The sequence below is a fragment of the Hypoxylon trugodes genome (assembly GCF_022578975.1).
Source record: "Hypoxylon trugodes strain CBS 135444 unplaced genomic scaffold F4822scaffold_4, whole genome shotgun sequence".
Taxonomy (NCBI): Eukaryota; Fungi; Ascomycota; class Sordariomycetes; order Xylariales; family Hypoxylaceae; genus Hypoxylon; species Hypoxylon trugodes.
In genome coordinates this window covers 669,622-689,800 of record NW_026250019.1, presented here as the reverse complement: position 1 = coordinate 689,800, position 20,179 = coordinate 669,622, and the positions used below count along the sequence as shown (strand labels likewise).

Sequence of the window (20,179 nt, the reverse complement as noted above, 5' to 3'; positions counted from 1 at the left end):
GAACGCCTTCCTCTTGCAAATATCCATCGCTATTGTAGCAAATTTCAACCGATTTCCTAATATCTCTGAAGGCAGCCCCTATTTAGCATACTATGACCCATGTTTTAGAGTCCCAGTTTGTCAATTGACAAAGATCTTTGCCTATTAAGTAATTCCATGGAGGAATAATGGGAAAGGCAATAACGAAGAGTGACACCATATACAAGACGTACAAGTGTGGTATCAGATACTATGATATTGTATACATGGGTAATAGCTACGTTAAATTTTTATGAATGTTTTTTGAACATATGTACAAGACCAAGGTGTCTAAATGGTGCTAGTAAATAATATGAATAGGTAACTGAGTACCTTCGTGGTTATATGGTTGAGATCCCATAAGATTCAATGCTAATCCTAGGGAAAAGGGCTATCAACCAACCACTATCACGAGAAACACGTGCTATATCCCCAGACATCAGTACAAAATACATAGACAAGGTATTGACAGCTATGACATCCAATAAAATGGTACGTGCCAAACTCAAAATCCAGGCACCGACCATATCACCCAGCAACCGACCAAAGACTTATATGTTAAAATAAATGTCTTGAATTTCAAGCCGACCCAATTAGATGGACGTAACCCTTGGTGACTCGATGGCTATGAACAAACTACCATGAGGCGGTCATATGCTTGGAGCGTTGATAATTGGCGTAATTTGACAGTACGATCGTCCAAAGCGAGTTTTTCGTAGGTCCTGGGATTCGAAGCGGGTGGGGGGAATCCTGGACTGAGCTTTTTTTTGTCTTTTTTATTCTTTTCAATTATTCTTTTCTATTTCAAATTGATTGTATAATGTATTCGACTTTGCTTTCTTTTTTTATTCCGTGTTTCCACCTTCCTGTCGCCTTCTCACATCTTTTTGATGCTATCACCACCCGCACCACCCACATCCCACCACCAAGGTATGTTCACACTTTTTTTTCATTCCAAATCACTCACTCCCCTATCTACAACTATTAGCTTTAGGTACACATAGATTCAAAATACTGCCGCTATTTTTCTTCCCCCCAAACCCCCTTTTTCTATTTTTTCTCAGCATGAAGGTATGCAACCCCCCACCATCCCACGATAGCTTCAATGCAGCCATACCCAACATACTTGCGCCAACCATGCAAAACCTTATCTAGCTTTCGCCTCATATGCATATCAGATGATGCAAGCTTTCCTGACATTATGGCGGAACTATATCAGGAGCGGCTTGGGAGTAGCTTACCCCTATTTTGATGCATTCGCGCTAAGTCCCTGTCCGAACCACGACGTCTGAACTATGACAGCTGTCTGCCGCTGACTACTTCTAACTTTAAAAAAATTAGAATAATTCCAGAATGACCTTTTCAATTACTCTACTAACTGCCTATCTCTGAGTCACAGATCATGGGTAATCAGGATCCGGATAATTCGCCCACGTCCTCTCCGTCACCCCTAACGCCGTCAATGTCTCCCCATTCGGCTCCAATTCCAATATAACAATCTCATTTTCAACCCCCGGCTTGAGAATAGTTCCAGGAAGGTACAACGACTGCTGCGGACCAACAACCCAGTACCTACCAAGATTAAATCCGTTGATCCACACATTCCCCTTCACACCATCGGGTACTTCTAGGAAGGTATCCAGGGCTGCCGGATCGGTGGTGTTTCCGCTTTCAATCTGGAAAGTGCCACGGAAGAACGTCGGTGGCGATCCAGGGGCTATCGCGCTGGGCTTGGCTTGGGTGGCGGCGGGTGGTTCGTCAAGAGGAAGCGAGTAGACGTTCCACCCACTTACAACTCTGGATCCGATTGTGACATTTCCCACAATCCCCTTAAACTGATCCTCGAGCGCTACAAAAGTACCCGACTCGCGCGACCAGTAATCGACGCGCCCGAGGTTCTCGACTAGAAGCTGTAGGGTGTCTCCAGGTTGTAAAGTCAAGCTGACCGGCGCCGGTTGACTGTATGTGCTATCAATAACGCCCTTCTTGGTCCCATTAACATACACGATAACCCTATCTCTAGCACGGTCGCCTGGTTGCAGCGTCCCCTGAAGGGTCGTATTGACTGTATGTTCGTAGAAGACTAATCCATAAGCTTGGTCTAACTCTTCCATTGTAAGCGGCGCGACACTGTTGATTTTAGGCCCTAATGTATCGAATAACGAAATTGTTGGCGATAACGTAATATTGCTGATTTCCAGTAGCGGAACGTTCGCTGGAGGCTCTGGGATGCTGTCTTCAGGGACGTACTTCTGGATGGTATCTCGGAACTTGAAGTACAAGTCCGTCGTACGTCCACTCTCATCCAGAGGTGCGCCGTAATCATAACTCGTAATAAACACAGCCGTATAATTCTTCCAAATCGCACCATTACTAAACCCAAAATTCGTCCCACCATGAAACATATACAAACTTATCGAATTATTCGCCCCAAGAACGTAATCAAGATCCGACACAAACTGCTGTATCTGGGACGGATTTCCCACCGCAGTATTATGCTTATTCCCAGGCCCCCAATAATCCGGCGCGAAAGTATAATACTCCCCATCCAGCAGCGGCCCAAGTTCAGTCGGATCCGTGATATACCTATCCCTCGCCGCAAACCCCGACCTAGGATCCCCATCAATCTCAGCCAATACCCCAGGGACCTCACCACCCCTAAGCGTCCAATCAACCCCACCATCATTCGTATAAAGCGGGACCTCGAAATTCTCCTTGAGAATATCTCTAAGTCCTTGCGTATAATTATGATCCTCCCCGTACGATCCATACTCATTCTCCACCTGCACCATCAACAGTGGCCCTCCACGCGTAACCTGCAAATCCCTTAAATCACCCGCAAGACGTTTCAAATAGCTCTCCGCAGCATCCATAAACGCCGCACCACTCGACCGAACCTTCATCCCCGGTACCCGCGCAAGCCAAGCTGGAAAACCACCCCACTCGCGTTCACCGCATATATAAGGACCTGGTCTAAGCACAACATTCAAACCTACATCCTGCGCGATGCGGAAGAATTTAGCTATATCGTTGCTTTCTTCGGAGCTGGTCCATTGCCCTTGTGTGGGCTCGAGGAGGTTCCAGTATACGTAGCTGAAGATTGTATTCAGACCCATGGCGCGCGCTTTTATAAGGCGGTCACGCCAGTAGGCGGGTGGGATGCGTTGGGGGTCCATTTGTCCCCCGATGATTATGTAGGGTTTGCCATTGAGGAGAAAGGATGTGCGGGTGTATGTGAATGCTGGGGCGGCGGCCGATTGGGTTAGGCTTGGCGAGCTGTCTGAAGCCCCAGCCCACTTAGGGGATAGGGCGGCCAGGAGAGCTATTAGGAGGCGATCCCAGAGCATCATGTATCTTGGCTTGAGAATGAAAAGATATAATCAACTACTTAGATCTTCAAGATACCATCATGGCAAGGCAGTACGTCGGCAGGGCGTTTTCAACCCGGTTAGCGAACGTAGGCTGCATTATGTTCCCCGCATTGGCTATCAATAGCCACTGATGCCCTGAAAAGGCATGTAATCCGGATCTATCGAGAGAGGGTTACATCCCGTAAACAACCTTCCTGGTTGAATCAAGGGCCTTTTACTACTTCGGCTCCACATTTGCCGGTCGTTCATTATCAAAGAATGTCAAGATGCTGGCTTGATTCTTGAAGGTATAAGGATGAGATGGCGGGGTCAAAGTTCATTTGCTTTTCTCTTCTCCTCGGATTACTCATCAAGGGGTTCGGGTTGGGGTAAGCTTGAGCTTGGGGTTAGGGTTTTATCTCTGCTGATCTAATAGCTGACAGAATATGGACTTGGATATGATGCCTTACCTGAAGTCTCCCAAAGGCATCTTACCTAATGACTTGAAGATAACATAATCCAGATTCCTCGCCCTACTCATTACCTAAGGAATTATCTAATTCCTTAGATAATCAGATTATTCATGGTTTCTCGAGTTAGGTAAGCACATCACCGATAGACAAACACGCGAAAACAGGAGCCAAGCAAGGAGTAATCTATACCAATATCGGCCAATATCAGATTAAAATCAGGTCATATGAAGTCGCTAAGCGGAGTTATAGATCTAATATGAATGGTAAATCCCACTCCCTTCTATTTATTTGTCCTATGCACACCAGACCAACATGTAAATAATTGCTTATGTCAGCATCAGTCAATCGTATATCGCCGTACAATTTCACAAAACCACCTCGTCTATCGTCGTGAATAAAAGGTCAAAATGGGTTGACCAACTAAGGTTGGACTTCGAAAATACGCTCAACACCCTTCCACTCTCCTTTCATCCTCTCTTCCCAGTAGCTCTCCTTGCCGTGCTTCATCCTCCAGAGCTCCTCTCCTTCAGGAGCTTCAGGGACCTTGACGAACCACTTCGGCTTATGTTCTTCGCCATTGGTCTCCATATCCCGTCTCCTTGCTCGCTGAGCCTCCTCAAGTGCGACCTTCCACTCTTCAGCCTCGTCAAACTTGCCCTGTTCAACTAGACGCTGGTCGGGTCGCAGTCGAGTATCCGTGGGCGGAAGACGACCTTTCTCAATAGGCGTAATTTCATTGAGTGCAGCGCTAAATGATGTAAAACCGTAGGTATTCGGTGCGTTAGGAACGAGCTGACCAGCCTTCCATATTTCTTGTCCGGTAGGTTTACCGCCTTCCACTACTTTAATAGACGACGTCCAATTGCCCACAAGGCCAAATCCTGTCTGGGTCCCGCTCGCATCGCAGCATGCGACTTCAACATCTTCACTTCGACCACCAAACATACCCTTAGTTTTGAACTCAATATTAGACTTCGCTCCCGTAGAATCGTTGGAAACGACCATAGACCCGACAGGTTCAACATATTTCTCACCCATCACGACATTTCGTAGGAACATAGTAGCGATGTTCCAGGAGTAGAGTTCATCGGTGCCGTCCGATAGACGTAACGCGACACGAACTCGTCCTTCAGTATTCAATTCGGCGCTCTTACCCCAAAACTTTTGCGATGGAGCAGGACTCTGTGTTAATGACCAAGCCGCCGCATCAGCTTGCATAGCGAGACGCACTGGACGATGCGTGACTTTTTCAACCACAAGCCTAAATCCACCAGGTACTTCGCTTTCCGTTCGAAGCAGCTCGAAAGTTTCACCTAGAAGAGGATTGAAAGGTTTGCGCATAGCGCGTTCTCGAACACGATTGGCGCTGAACTGCGAAATCGCGAAAGCAGTCACATATAGTAGACGATCCTTAGGTGCTCTCTGTTGTGCTGCCTTATCAAGGAGTTGCGCATATTCGAGCTGTTCCGCAACACGTTGCAGTGCGGAAATAGGCTCGTTGGACGAGACCGGCATACTGACTGTACTTAGGTCTTTGCCTACATTCTTGCGGAAGAATGCGATTAAGCTTGGTGGAGGAACAGTGACTGGAGGAATCGTCTTTCGACGGTCGACTGCAATATCGACAGGTAAGGGATGGAGAGTTTTCGGTTTTGGAGGGAACAAAGCTGCAGCCCCGCTAGCTCCTGTGACTTCCTCGTCATCTTCTACAGATGAGACTGAAGACGAGTCATCAATTGTCGCGTCATCAGCTTCTGACTCATGAGAATCTTCTTCACTTCCACGACGGCCGATCATCATGACTTGAGGTCTATCCTCGGTCTCACCTCCCTCAGCATCAAAGAACTCATCAGTAGATGCAGTAGATTCAAGACTTCGCCTCGATGTAGAAGCAACAGGCATCGGAGTGCGCCGCCTCTTGCTATTTGAGAGGACCTTGGTAAACTCCGAGACGACCAAGTCTAAGTCGTTAAGGAGAGCCTCGCAATGCGCATGTGTACCCCGATCGTCTTGATCGCCCTGGATAGACTTCATCGAAGATGCCGTTCCATTCGGTCTTGCAGCAGCTGGAGTGGGAACAGCTAAAGCCGACGAGACCGTTGGTGCTAAAGTATCTGGTGCTAGAGGCGAAGCGCTAGTTTTGCGTTTCCAGAAGGACCGTTTATCTTGAGCTGGCGTGAAATAACCGTCACTATTCTCCGATGCAGCCGGTGAACCGAGTGATACGTGTGAACTCTGTGGGCGCTGTTTTTGCACCGTCATATCCTTAACCAAGCGACGTAGAGCATCTCTTGTTCCGACAATACGACTAACAAGAGCCTCGACTTGTTGCCATTCTCGGTCCTCCTCTTGGTGTGTATTTGGTGGATTCGCCTGTGTCGGAGTGGCGACGGTGAGTTTTCGAGCTGGAGCCGAAGCCGAAGCTTCCTCAAGCATTGGCTCTAGCCCCCGAGCTATCCGACTCGCCTTCTCTAGAGCGCGGGCCCAGTCATTAAATTCCTTGGCATTTGATGCCCTCAGATGCCAAACCTCGGCTCCAGAATCAATATTGATCTCCCTTCTTCGCTCATCTGCGGCAATTGCAGCTAAGCTCAAAGGAATTGCACCTCGCAGCGCGGAAGTACCCCTGTTATGATAATACGACAGCGTGCAAGATGAATAGTCTAGGGAGAAGAATCTGCGAGCATAACCCTGGCCCTTCTTCCTCCGCCTCTTTAGCAAAGTGCCCGTATATGTAGTTGAACTAGCCGTTACATCGCTCTGACCTGCTAGTGACTTTGCTCGTTGGCCTCGGGTATGACTCTGTAGGCTTTCGGTAGAGTCAGCGGCAGCACCTATGTGTGGACTATGTTTCCCTAAACTAGTCTTGCTCGTGCTCGCATGGGAACCTCCCTGAAGGTTTGGGAGGTAATGCGCTCCTTGGGGCGGTGCACCAGTTGGATATGTAAGGAGTACGAAGGTCGCGGTTTTGGACGTTTGCTTCGAGAAGGTATTATCGAATATTAAGCCAAACATGCCCCCTTGACCTTGTAGTACGTCATATGTCCCCATGGACACCTTGTCGGCTTCGCATTTTCCGTACCATTTTATAGGAATGAAGCCCTTATTGGCCAATTGTTCTTGTGCTGTGCTCGCATCTTTTTTACCAAATCGGCTACCTTTTCCGTGGGTTCCGCTACCATCGACATGTTCGAGCGAGGAATTGAGGGCGTCTACGGTTGAGCCATAATTCGTTGCGCCGGAGCCAGGGTGTTTGACGATGCCGAAGTTACTAGTAACACGTATTGTAATTAGTATTGTTTCAATTGCAATTGACATCATAAGTAGGGAATGACGTTATTTTACTCACATTGACTTCTTATGAGGCTGCACACTCCAAGAAATGGTTTGGTCTTCTTCGACTCTTACCCATCGCACAATGTAAGACTATTTGGAGAGGTGTCAGCTCTCCAATTTGGCTAGAATAGAATTGTCGCGTCTTCTTTAGAGGGGGGGATACCTTGCTATGGATTTCCAACTGCTCAATCCCTGCCATTGTCGAGGTCGCAAAGAATCAGTAGTAACTAACAAGTAGACATGTAATTATTGGTGATTTAGTGGTGACATTTCTTTATTTTCTTTATTGTCGGAAATAAAAGGAAAGACGTGGTTATTATCGTGAAGTGGGAATCGAGATGTATAATTCGTCTGCCTATTTTGTTGTAAGATGGCTGGATGGCTGGATGGTGGTACCCTGCCACAGCTGTAGAAAAGTGGTAGGGATTAGGATTCACCCTTTTTATTTAATTCTTTTTTTATTTGCCTGATTCAGTAGCCAACTTTGGGGTACAACCAATCCACGGTCCGCTTAATTACGTGTGGAAAAAGGACGAGCTTTAATTCAGTTTGGGTTCATAATTTACGAAAAAGTATCTGTACATATACGAATCATCTTCGGTACAGACGGAGACGCGCTTTACCTTGATGAGGTACATACATGCATAAGCTCTGTGGCTAGTGTTACATATATGTACCTCCAGGCCTAATTGAGGTCATCGGGACAGTGGATCTCGGGAATCTTGGAAGGAACCTCGCGGCAGTGTCGGGTCGTACAGAGGGGTCCTAGTGGCTGAGTTGTGGCTCAACCCCCCTGAGCCCCTATTTAAACCCCTGACTCTTTCAGAATTACATTCTCACATGGTTGACAATTTTAAAATCCCCAACTCATTTCTACATACGTCACTGGCAGTTCGCAGGAGGTCTATATCTTTCGGTATCACCAGACACGAAACTTTAATCCGTATACAAAAATGAGTATAATCAAGAACATGATTAATACAACTTATAGCGACTTAGTCCACTGCTACCTATTCATATTATGCCAAGTCATTGTGGGGTCGGAAAATATCATAAGTGAGGCTGACTGTGTCTTAGCGTTAAACAACCCGTGATTCCTATTTCGCGGTTTTCTCTATCGCAAGCCCAACGCTATTTCGAGTACCCATTGGTTACGTAATCAACTCTTCCAAGAAATGCATTCTATGAAGTATTCGAGATGAAAAGAGTCTGATGTTTCGTGTTAGAACATTCTGGGTATCTGCGTACGTGAATAGTAAAATACAATGATGTCGCAGTGAATAATAGCTACTAGTCCCAGTGTAGCTGTTTATTATGAAGCCAAAATGAATGACCTGTCTGTAATACCATCCAACTCATCCCCAATCAATCCAGGTAATGATTTAACGGTTTATTCTGAACACAATCACTTCGTTCTCTTCGCCCGGGAACATAATAGGTTAAGGACCAACCTTTCCACCACATTTCCTCTCTACGTATAGAACTATACAGCTGACGCAATTGCTCAACATCCCAAGAGTAAAGTGACTGTCGCAAAGTCCTGATTATGGCATTTATTCCTAGCCGCAAGCCCTTATTCGCGCCGTACCTAAGGAACAGTAGTGGACGTCAGACTGTTTCGTGTGGTTTTGGCACCAGCCCAATAGATCAAAATGGCGATCATACACACATTCATGAGTTGGACATGACTACCGAAGGGTAATGAGATCGAATGTAGTTCCACGAGATACGTATTCATTGTTTTTCCAATAGCCAACGTTTGCGCTTCATAAGTATTTAACCTCGTCTTCTGCTTCATAGACAATTCCATCGACCTTTACAATCCCCTAACCCAAACACCAACAGACCATTCGAGTCACACAACAAACACCAACAAGTTTCAACTTTAAACAACAAAAAATAACAGCAAAGATGTGTTGGGCCTACTATAGACACATATACTGCCGAACCTGCAGGCACTTAGTTGACCTCAAAGTCATGTCAGTCCAGGAGGGCCGTTGCCGTGAAGCAATTCGGGGTGGCCTTTCCCCAGGGACGTGTAGACAAGGCGCTCGCTTCGATGCTAACCGGTACCCGGACGAAGTTCGCGAGATCCAGGAGTGCGATACTTGCCGTGCACGTCGCGAAAGTGAAGAAGAGGCTGCTCGCCAGGCTACGAATGGGGTGTAGATGCTGACTGGATCAATATGGAGGTATAGAATTATACCGGAAATACTAGCAGATTGGAGACATACAAAGTGAGGGGGAGGGCCAGCGGTTAGGGAATTTTAGGAAAGGGAGTTAGTTAACATATTATTTATACCAAGGGCACTCATATGGTACTGTGCGTGACTACTGAATTGAAGTGACTAAAGCGCAATGACATTGAATGTAACTCCAACAGATACATATTCACTGCTTCGCCAGTTGTTACTGATGTCTGTACTCCAGAGAGGAGAATATCATGTTTATTTAAACACCGTAAATATGTGCATCCATCATACATCTTTAAACCCAAACATCATTGATACTACCTAAATCACACAGAAGATATTCATAGATTCTAAAGCCGTAAACTTCAAAATAGAAGCCTCAAAATGTGTTTCGGCTACAACAAAAACACCTATTGTGAAATATGCCACGATTTGATCTCGACAGAGATCATAGTACCCCAGCGTGGCCGTTGCTTCGAAGTAAAAAGGCGGAAACTAGTCGACGGGGGATGTAGACGAGGCGTTGTCTTTGATCCTATTAGATACCCAGACGAAACGGTCGGAATCCCGGAATGCTATGGATGCTACGCTCGTGGATGGCTACAACTCTGGACTGATCACTATAGCCAGACAGGCGGCGGGTCGTAGTAGCCTTTACTCACTTCGAATAGCGAAGTTGACCGTTTTAGGCCCTAGGTAATGAGATCTAGGATACATCAGGGGGCAACGGCGAACGGCGAACGAGGGCTACGGGTTTCACGGAAGGGGTTTATTCGGGTTATGTCTGATACAAAGGCTGTATACATGGCAATATACTTGAAATAGGGCGTTTGGGGACGTTGTTGGAGCAGCTAAGTGATTAAAACGTATGTCGGAAATTTTTCGACGAAGTAGGACCTCAGTAGAGATGTCAAATTGCGATTTTGGTTCCTGACGAAGGCGATGATAGGCCCATAAAAACCCTAGTGACTTCCAAAAGCCGTTCGGCCCGCATAATTAATGAAATATCGAAGGAGAAGGTAGCAAGTGCATCTGCTCCTATGCTCCCTAGAATGCCTCCTCCAATTCCTGCTATGATAGACTCCATAGGACCAACAAGAGCTCCCACGCTTGTACCGAATTCACCTCCGACAAGAGCCCCAGCCCAGGAAATTGCCTGTCTCCCCAGTTCCGCCTTCCACCGAGGGGCATTTCCAACCTGGTATAGAGACATAGCCATGGTGATGCCAAATAGGCTTTTGAGAAGCTCGCCGACCATGTTGACTCTACGAGTCATATTATGGTTTATTCGTCCAACACATTTAATTGTATCAATAGCAACCTAGATGGCGCACAACAATCAGCTATGCCCCTAGGCTGCAGGTTCGTGGAAGCGCTCTTATAAGCTTACTTGATCTGCCTCAGCGCCGTTCAGATTTTCGAAAGCTTTTCCATATCTCAAATTTGCATTTTTGTTGAGATAGTAATTGTAATGACTAGTGGCGAGCTTGAATCTCCGTACGAAATAGAGTCCAATTAGAGACGTATTCTGTCGTGAAATTTCCATAAGTTTATTTCGTATACTGTGCGCTTCTCGAATACCGTCAACGGGTGTAATATCTCCCGAATTTACTCATCGGAGTACTTCAGAAGCAACCGAAGAAACTGCCTCTGCGTATTCGAGGCGGACTTTATAGTCATTGAAAAACCAGTAGTCGATGACAAAAGTGCCTTTAAGCGCCAGTGGCGCACTGTTCAGCATAGTTTTAGTTCATGGCTGTGAAGAATAGTGATTGAAATGGTTTTCTAGGCGCTGGCTGTCAAAAAAACCCGCTAGAAATACAGTATCGCTATACAGTATTATAAAATTAACACTATGTTTAATAAATCATACGGGAACATCCTAGATATAATCAATTATATTTATATCCAACCTATTCCAGTCGTGATAATATAATATCATCAATTCATCGCCATACTCCAATCGCCCGGCGTAAAATGCTGACTCATCGGTATATCTGTCGCCATAGCACGGATAGCGTCCACATCAACAGGTGTGGCAGCGGTAGCATCTGGCCCCTGTAATCTTTTCATAAGGATTTCTCGCGTTGCTCGTTCTTCAAGACCCAACAAAACACTGTGTAGTCGGTGTAATGGATACCAAGTGGAAACTTCCTTGATCTTCACAAATATGCTAAGGCCCTCTCTAATCAGAACTTGGTCTGCTTCAAGTTGGTCGATGTCGTTGCTCTGTAGCTGGTTTACCAAGACGATAACCAAACTCGACACATAAGCGCACCCCGTACTCCTAATGTAGGTGTTAGCCACGTGGTTCATCTTGTTAGACGGGTGGAAGGTCTTACCATATGTTGCTAATAGTTAAGGGCATGTTCTGCACCAGTTGCAAACAATCTCTGCTTGCTTTGACACACCTCTCCCACTGCTTCGGATAAGGGGGGATCTGAGCTCCACATTTACTTCCGCCCTCAGCACAATCACGAACCGCCTGCTTGCTGAACTCGCTGATCAATTTCAACCAGCCCGCATCGCGGCTCCAGACGCCATGCATTCGGACAAGAGCGCCGATATGAGTAAAATGTAATTCGACCATATGAATAAAAGCGCCCATCCTCTTATCTGACTTCTCCGCCGCGAATCCATCCGGGAATAGGCTCCGAATTAGATTCTGAAGTTGGAATTCAGGGGGGATCTTCTGTCGCCAATTCTCCAGATGTGCATCGAGTAGGAATATCCGAGCCCGTCGTTGTTCTAATGGTAGTTTAGATGGACCTGCGGAACTTGAATATAGTTGCTGGTAAATTAACCCCTGAATGCCGGCGAGTTGTACGCGATGGTGGAAGAAGCCGAACGGTACCATACCCCGCGAGACCTCGGCGAATACGTCATTTTGGCTCCCTTCCAACTCTGATGACAGTTCCACATCGGTGTCATCGTCTGATAATAGTGGTGGTGTCTGATATCGCATACTAATCTCCTATTTTATATATTAGCCGTATCCGTGACGCCAAATGAAAGAATAACCCAACCTTATCAAGTATATAAGTAATCCAGAACAACCGCTCTCTTTTTATCCTAAGCGGCGCCGGGAACTCCGCATTATCATCAGATGAGTGCAGACGGAGTCGATGGCACAGTTGAACCGCCGACCCCACCAACGTAGTTACAGGCCGAGAATCACGACTACCAAGATACAGCATCATCAGGCCCAGTAGAACCTGGAGCGGTACCAAGTCTTCAGCACTATTCATGAGGTCCATCACAACGTGTTCTACATTACGCATACACCTATCGACCATAGGATGTTCCACGCCGATCTCGAGAACCTCCGTCGCGCTTGAGGGCACGCGATACGATAGGCCGATGACAACGCTTATAGCGGCGAACATGGTCTGTCGCGTGCAAGTGTTAGCTGGTATATGATTATAACTACCACTCTGCGCTTGCGATTGACTGTTTGCACCCGATGGGTGATACCAATCCATCAACAGCCTATAAAAGTCGCTTTTCTCGAAAAGGGGGATGAACGCATTAGTATGCTCGAAGAAGCGCTCCACAAGGGGAAGTATATCATCCAAGGGCGGTAGTACTAATGATTGATTTGTGTCCGACAGTATGCTTATAGCCGATTCAGCTTTTGAATTAGATGTAGAAGTTGTGAGCTTTTGCGTCGCATCTCCCACGATGACACCCGACCACGAACCATCACTATTCGGTGGGGAGCCATGGCCCTGACCCGCAAGCGACGCATTCTGCGCCAATTGCGCCAGGCGGCTTTCTAGGAAGGCAACACGTTCTTCAAGCGATTCATTTCTAGATGCTCCAGAGTTATTCGCTTCACTGTGAGACTTGTCACCCACACTAGCATTGGACGTCTGTGCCTTGGCCTTAGGTTGTGCTGGGCCCCGCCGCCGATACAGAGATGTCTTGCAGGGAGTCTCATAGAGCTCACAATTGGAGCATGTTGGCTTAGCCATATTACATTTTATCTTTTTGTAATAACACACATCGCAAGCTAGTAACGGGCCAGGTTAGCTAATCATGTATTACTAATAGCTTTGGGGGTTATGGAAGTATCTTGCCCTTGCGACGTTCAATTTGAGAACCTTGCTCCATTCGAATGAGTGAATAGGTGTATGTTTAGTTCGTAATATACGTATTAGTAAGTCAATAGTGGGAATAGGAAAAAAGAGAAAGGTACAAAATAACATGAAGAACACAGGAGTTGTGCCATATTCCATCGTTTGCCACTATACAGGCGGGTCAATTTTACGCCGCACCTTAGAAATCGGCTTAGTTCAGTCATCTCGAATCCAGACCAACCCTAGATTAAGTAAGCAAAAAGAATGGATATAACTCTTTGCGTAAGTTAACCCCGTCTCTCCTTTTTTTATCCTACGGGTGAAGCATTTCGTCGAATATGCATGGTTCAGGTCTGCCCATAATCAAAAGAACGACAGTGTTATGTCAAGATTTACTTCTTCACCACGACACGAATCCCTTTCGATCCCCACTCGGGGTGTGCAGTTACCAAGTCTCTCGCGAAATCGACATCGCGGTGGGTCGTCTCAAATAGTTCAAGTTCGTGACGTCGGAAGAGCGTAGCCAATCCGATATAGATCTCTGCATAAGCCAATTCCATCCCAGGGCACATACGGCTACCGCGACCAAAGGCCACCATGTAGTGCAATAATGGCTTCGGTTTACCATCTAATGGTGGTAAGTAACCCACCGCCTCGAGTTGTGCGGGGTCTATCATTGGATTGCCGAGCCAGCGGTCAGGCAGGAAGACATCGGGGTCGGGAAACAGCACCGGGTTCCGAAGCATGTGGTAGTTGTCCATGCTAACCGGTATTCCGGATGGGATTACGTAGTCGCGGTATTTCCAAGCAGATGAAGGATTGACGCGCGCCAAGCGCTCAGTTGCGCCGATGGACATGCGAAGACCTGGAGGTATGTGTTAGTAAAGGGCAGCAGGTTAATTTGATGAGGATGTAGAATATTAAGGTGATACACAACGAGGAAGAGATCTTACTTTCGTTAACGACTGCCTTCAAGTAGTCAAGCTTTTCGAGCTCCATCCAATGGGGAATGTTATTAGGGTCGGGAATAGCATCCATGAGTTCAGCTTTCAAGCGCTCCTCAACGAGTTTTGGGTTAGCTAAGATATGATAGCTAGCAACACCCATTGTCCATCTGGTCGTCTCAAAACCAGCTGCGCCAACACTAATGGATTCTTGCGTCAGTCTTTCTGGCGTCAACTCTTCTGGCGGTAATCTTGATGACAGGATCTCGTGGACGAGAGTCGGGTGTTGGGACTCTTTCGCTTCGATGTTGCCGCCATTGATAATATCTACTACCTGACGGTATAATTCCTAATAAATAGGTAGACCTCTAGTCAGCTAGCATACTCAACTTATTCCAATTGTCTTCCTCAGATAGCAAAATTTGGCAGTAAATAATTTGCTTACCTCTTCGAGCCTAATGACGGTTTCCAAGGAAGGAACAGCTATCTTGGCAAGCCATTTCGGGAGCAAGTTAATGAATGTCGTGATAAATTTAAAGTGAGTTATAACGTGAGTGCTGAATACTGTGGCTACGGTGAAGTCGCTCTTGAAGTCGGGAGAATCGACATGTTGTGTTGACTGACAAAATGCTATTTCCATAATAACATCAGTGGATAACGATGCCCACACGTGCAAAATATTGAAAACCTTCCCCGTACCGGCGTATTCGGTCGACAAACGATGTGAAATTCGATTCATAACACTCTTGATAAGATCATCTCGTTCTCGGATTTTGGCGCGACTGAAGAAGGGGGCAAAGGCAGAACGGCGTTGACGGTGTTTCACTGAGTTGTTTGTCGCAAATGATGTGAGGGGTTTGTCAAACGTATTGGTCAAAAATGGTAACTTGTCGTATTGCGGATGGTTCGTGTAGAGGACATCATAATAGGTAGGGTCGTCAATGTGTAGTTCAAAGGGGTTGATCCGAACGATAGGGCCTTGATGACATCGGTCCATCAGCATGGTACCGTTAGATATTCGTTTTTCTTACCATATTTTTCATGCATTCGTGCAATTTCAAATATAAACCGGCCACCGCCTTGCTTGAAAACATCATGGTATGTCTCATACCACTGGGTGAGGGCTACGAGCCTTGGCCCTGGATATTTGGCCAGTGGACTCAAATATAGCCGGTAGAAGGCTAGAGCAAGGACATAAAGGAGCAATATAACAGATGCTATGATCGCTAAGGAGTAGGAGTATCCATGGTCCAGGGGTGGCGGTAAGCCACCTCTAAGCGCATCGATTATGGAAGTCATGGTTTGGCAATGAGTTGATTGTGTTACTTAGTATCTTAACATTTCACACTGTTTTAATAAATTAAAGAGAATCATATAGTAATAACTACGGCTATATCCATGCCATTAACGCCACGCTGAAGTAGTCCCCTCAAACAGATTCATTGAGACTAAACTCAACTATGATAGTCTTCATAATTAGGTCACGGCAACTCCATACACGCCGTATTCAAGTAGTCCATAAAATTAAGTATGACAAGGTGGCTGAAGCTAAATACTAATAAATGTCACGCCCATCGATTGAGGTATGTCACACAACTGTGAAAACATCCCCTGAGTAGAGCAGTGGCTTGCCAAGAATCGTATCTCCGTGGCATTTCCCGTGGTTAGCGCCGTGGCGCCGTGGAGCTCCGCGGAGAACTCCACATCAGCCGTGGTAAGCACAAAAATGTGGTTGGTCATGTTCTTGGATCATTCACACTCTTGAAATCATCACGATGGCTTTTTATCAATGACAAATCTGCCGCCATGGAAGTTGCGTTCTGCAAACGGAGTCTGTGTTGAGTGTTTAGCTAAGGGACGGCAAGTCGTTGGTGACCAAGCGAGGCGAAAGATGCCATCAGTAGTAGACAACTTTTGATGAGATGGTCTTGTTCATTAGCACGCAGATAGATTAATTGAGAGAATAGCATCATATCCGTCCGAGTATAAAATGTAGATAAGACATGGCTTTTCTTCTAGCTCGTCAATTCGAGCACACCGAGTCCTTGTATAACCACATCGGCAAAGAAATAAGACATAATGGCCACCACAGTTCTCATCACCGGAGCTAATAGGGGTAAGAAGAATATTTGATCTACATCGGGTAATGGTGTCGTGACTCACTCAAGTCTAGGTATTGGTCGAGGTCTATCAGAGGCGTACCTCTCACGACCCAATCACCTTGTATTCGCAGCAGTCCGCGACTTCAATTCTCCAACAGTGGCGTCGCTCAAAGCGTTCCCAACCGCCGAGGGATCGTCGGTGGCGTTCGTCAAGATCGAGAGCACATCCGAGACCGATGCCGACGATGCAGCCAAGGCCATCCAAGAATATGGCGTCGACCATCTCGACATCGTAATTGCGAACTCCAGTATCTCGGGCGCGTTCTCGCGCATTGAGGGTATCGACATCAAGGATTTGCGTGCGATGTTCGAGAACAACACGTACCCGGTTGTAGCACTGTACAAAGCCGTGTATCCGTTCCTGAAGAAAACGGCAGAGCTTAAGGGCCCTGGAAGCCCCAAGTTCGTCGCTATCACTACAAACGCGGCTAGTATCCTGAATTTGGAGGAGAACATACCCTTCATACTTGGTAGCTACGGCGCTAGCAAGTGCGCGGTCAACTATCTCGTTCGCCGCGCCCAATACGAGACCGAGTGGCTAACTGCCTTTGTCGTGAACCCGGGGTAAGTTTGGAGATGTGTCTATCACGAGGTGAGAGAAGCTAACGCAGGTGACTGGTTACAGGTTCGCACAGACGGATATGGGAGCCGTCGGAGCTAAATATTTCGGGCTCGCTGAGGCCGTCGTCCCCGTCAAAGATAGCGTCGCTGGTATTATGAAACACGTAAGTTAACGTTGAATTTGCCTATTTATCTGGTTACTGACGGCATTGTGCTTTAGATTGATACGGCCACTCGAGAGCACTCTTCCGGTAAATTCTTTGATTATAGTGGCTCAGAGATGTTATACTAGACACCTAGGTGGTCAGGGCCATGTATGAAAGGGAAGACTCCAGAGCCTGTGAGACTTTCAATAAAGATAGAAGTATGGCTATGAGGACTAACTTCATTTTCCGTGATGTCTGCGATAAGTTATGTTGTTAAATTGTTTGAAAATCGCAATTACCAAATGATGATCTCCCAACTTGTATCAATATTATGACTAGAAAAAGAAGGTTCAATACTTGATTCATATTGTGCCTGCCCAGGCGCGCATTGAACATTGAAGGCCAACATAACCCTAAAAGGACCTGCACCTTGAATAGTAAAAATGTTACAAGCGATCCAAATGGGTAGGAGTCGGGTGCCGTGGAACATCCAGGAGCCGAGAATGGGTTAGGGGTTGAGTAGTCCGCGCGTGTGTTCATCGCTAAAATATGCCGCCACCTCTATCTTTGGGTTGTGGGTATGTATCGCGAAGCATCCGGGGCTGCTCCGTGGCTTTGCTGACAAAAAGGGGGACACTTATTAACCCGACCAAGGGGTGTTACATATCTCCCATGATCTCAAAATCCTGCATATCCTTGGGGTATGAATGCCATTCGGCCTCCTTTAAACATGAGTATCAAATATTCCCCTGACTCTAGTAAACGCCTATAGTAGGCCTCTCCATTTTTTTGGTCAACCTCTTTCTGAGTGGATCTCAGGTTACCCCTATTCTTTACCTGTAGGGTAGCTTATGGTAAGCTAGTGTTAGCGCCTACCACGAAGGCATGCGGGATGCCCATAGATGGACGGGTGGTTTTACACCAGAATGAGATCTCTCAACTGGCTCTCATCATCCGGCCAGGCCTCCCCCTTCATGACGCCATGAACATATGCAGGAGCCACCACACGAAATTCATGACCGTGAGGCCTCAAGATGATCGGAACATCCGAGCCAGCGAGGAGGAAGACCTGATCGCCTTCCTGGCAATGGTGGTACGCCATGCTGAGGTAGCCGGTATCCAGCAAACCTATGGCATAGTATCCTATCGGCATCAAATATTCAAAAGCCGCGAATAGTTCCTCTTCTGAGGAGGGTACACGACCCCCAATCCTGTTGCGCGGGAAAATAGACTCCAGGTGCAGCGCTCCGTCGGACCAGGCTTTAACGTCGTCTTCTGTACAGTTACCTGTCTGGCGGTGAAACGTAAGGGTTGCACAGAGAGCAACTAGGGGTTTCTCGCCCGTTGGGAGATAATTTGACATCGAAACGATGACTCGACACCATCTATAACAAACCTCCTGGAGTGCGATCCCCGAAATATTAGTTGGGCTTTTCCTTTGCTCTAGAATTTCCGCCGGGGACATTGATTCCTTTTGTTTGATGGTGCCTAGAAGTTTCCCTCTAACACATAGACTCCCCCTTGGCTGGTCATTAAGAACAGTAAATTTTGAATCCCGGCCCGCTCGGTTATCTCTGTGGCTCATATAACCGACTAGAAATTGGTAAGCTGTTGTGTCAATGGGACGAGTGTTGCCAGCAGGCTTCAAGAACTCGGGTATTGATAATTGCTCTAGTGATGTCGCTAAACGCGTCAGTTAAAGGCTTTTTATAGTCCGGTTCGGGAAGCAGTATTCCCAGAGCACGAAGAACGGCGTGTAAATCGTACAGTCGATCGTGAGGGATGGTGGCCTGAAAGCACCTGACGGCTTTCAGTAAGTCCATTTCCTTGCGCCGCTCGGACAAACGTAACTTAGTCCATTCCTTGCTAGAGGGTCTCGAATATTCATCCAAGAGAAACCTATAGAATCGCAACGATACCAAGGGTTTTCTATCATCTATATCTTGGCGGATAAGCCAATAAAACAGTATGAGTTCTCTGAACGCGTCCCATGATACCGAGACATGTCCGCTCATAAAGACGCAATTCTGTGAAAAAGCAATCTCCTGCACAGTCCATACTCTCTCGAACCAGCTATTACAAAGCATTTGATCTAAGCATTGGTTGAAGCTCTGAGACTTTGGTGTAGCTAATTCAACATATTAACAACATGTTGACTTCTTAGGCGAGTCCGAATCTTAACTCACAACATATTAGGTCTAGTATTTGAGTGGTAAGATCGCGATTTCCCTCGAAGGCTGGGAACGTAAGGCGTTTTAAAAGGGGCGTTAGGCTTTTGTATAAGCTTATACATAGGAATAACCGCCGAATGGTTTTATTTTCTAAGCCGAGCCATACGATAACCCGTAAAGCCCTGGAGTAAAGCTCACCCATAATAAGGACTTGGCCATTACGTTCAAAAATTGCATTCTCAGTGTCCCTGTGGTCAATGCAGATAGAATCAATCCATAATGTCCGGGTACAATATTTGGAGCGCAGGTGGATGAGCGCATCGCGGCAGTTGGGTGTGATGAGGAGTTGCTTTCCGTCACAGGTGATGGGTATTGTACCCCGACGAGAACCCCGAACATATGATAGAGCCTCGTATGGAAGACGGCCAAGTCTATCGCCAATATCAATTTCGCGGATGCGACAACGCAGTGGGGCGGCTCTCTTCCACGCAGGCAGTAGATCGACGACTCGGATTGACGTATTCGAGGCTAGAGGGGTATGCTGATAGCTACCCATTGAAGTAGATTGGATTGTTGCGAGATTAGAACTTCTAAAGACCTTATAATAAATCACTTATTTAATATTTTCATTTACTCTTTGACTTGAGATTACTGTCATAATTTATAAATAGTGAGCGGGTAAATTGGTTACATAGGTATGTATCTACCTAAGCAATTATTACATTATAAGTTGAAATAGAGAGGGGG

General features: G+C 46.5%; 7 protein-coding genes across 7 annotated transcripts; 1 reads left to right on the top strand and 6 right to left on the bottom strand.

Annotated features, from left to right (window-relative positions):
* Positions 1–1,360: 1,360 nt before the first annotated feature.
* F4822DRAFT_398332 (glycoside hydrolase family 35 protein) lies at positions 1,361–3,829 on the bottom strand. The gene has a single exon (XM_051457689.1). The coding sequence runs from the start codon at positions 3,366–3,368 to the stop codon at positions 1,419–1,421; it is 1,950 nt and encodes a 649-aa protein (XP_051315222.1). The 5' UTR covers positions 3,369–3,829; the 3' UTR covers positions 1,361–1,418.
* A 187-nt stretch (positions 3,830–4,016) lies between these two features.
* Positions 4,017–7,797, bottom strand: F4822DRAFT_398331 (Oxysterol-binding protein-domain-containing protein). Its single transcript, XM_051457688.1, has 3 exons — positions 7,341–7,797; positions 7,191–7,267; positions 4,017–7,112 (listed from the first exon to the last, which is right to left on the bottom strand). The coding sequence occupies exons 1-3, from the start codon at positions 7,374–7,376 to the stop codon at positions 4,262–4,264; spliced, it is 2,964 nt and encodes a 987-aa protein (XP_051315221.1). The 5' UTR covers positions 7,377–7,797; the 3' UTR covers positions 4,017–4,261.
* Positions 7,798–10,156: 2,359 nt separating this feature from the next.
* On the bottom strand, positions 10,157–11,120 carry F4822DRAFT_398329 (uncharacterized protein). Its single transcript, XM_051457687.1, has 2 exons — positions 10,760–11,120; positions 10,157–10,690 (listed from the first exon to the last, which is right to left on the bottom strand). Exons 1-2 carry the CDS (start codon positions 10,913–10,915, stop codon positions 10,280–10,282), a joined length of 567 nt encoding a protein of 188 aa, XP_051315220.1. The 5' UTR covers positions 10,916–11,120; the 3' UTR covers positions 10,157–10,279.
* Positions 11,121–11,126: 6 nt separating this feature from the next.
* On the bottom strand, positions 11,127–13,661 carry F4822DRAFT_200399 (fungal-specific transcription factor domain-containing protein). Its single transcript, XM_051453726.1, has 4 exons — positions 13,449–13,661; positions 12,396–13,381; positions 11,712–12,343; positions 11,127–11,656 (listed from the first exon to the last, which is right to left on the bottom strand). Exons 1-4 carry the CDS (start codon positions 13,480–13,482, stop codon positions 11,311–11,313), a joined length of 1,998 nt encoding a protein of 665 aa, XP_051315219.1. The 5' UTR covers positions 13,483–13,661; the 3' UTR covers positions 11,127–11,310.
* On the bottom strand, positions 13,662–15,893 carry F4822DRAFT_200398 (cytochrome P450). Its single transcript, XM_051453725.1, has 4 exons — positions 15,424–15,893; positions 14,838–15,370; positions 14,402–14,741; positions 13,662–14,313 (listed from the first exon to the last, which is right to left on the bottom strand). The coding sequence occupies exons 1-4, from the start codon at positions 15,689–15,691 to the stop codon at positions 13,841–13,843; spliced, it is 1,614 nt and encodes a 537-aa protein (XP_051315218.1). The 5' UTR covers positions 15,692–15,893; the 3' UTR covers positions 13,662–13,840.
* A 234-nt stretch (positions 15,894–16,127) lies between these two features.
* On the top strand, positions 16,128–17,471 carry F4822DRAFT_200353 (uncharacterized protein). The gene is made up of 4 exons (XM_051453723.1): positions 16,128–16,508; positions 16,566–17,118; positions 17,180–17,279; positions 17,336–17,471. The coding sequence occupies exons 1-4, from the start codon at positions 16,472–16,474 to the stop codon at positions 17,405–17,407; spliced, it is 762 nt and encodes a 253-aa protein (XP_051315217.1). The 5' UTR covers positions 16,128–16,471; the 3' UTR covers positions 17,408–17,471.
* Positions 17,472–18,177: 706 nt separating this feature from the next.
* On the bottom strand, positions 18,178–19,988 carry F4822DRAFT_427793 (heterokaryon incompatibility protein-domain-containing protein; the record flags this gene model as incomplete). Its single annotated transcript, XM_051460798.1, has 3 exons — positions 18,178–18,944; positions 19,006–19,389; positions 19,448–19,988. The coding sequence occupies 3 exons, from the start codon at positions 19,986–19,988 to the stop codon at positions 18,178–18,180; spliced, it is 1,692 nt and encodes a 563-aa protein (XP_051315216.1).
* Positions 19,989–20,179: the final 191 nt, after the last annotated feature.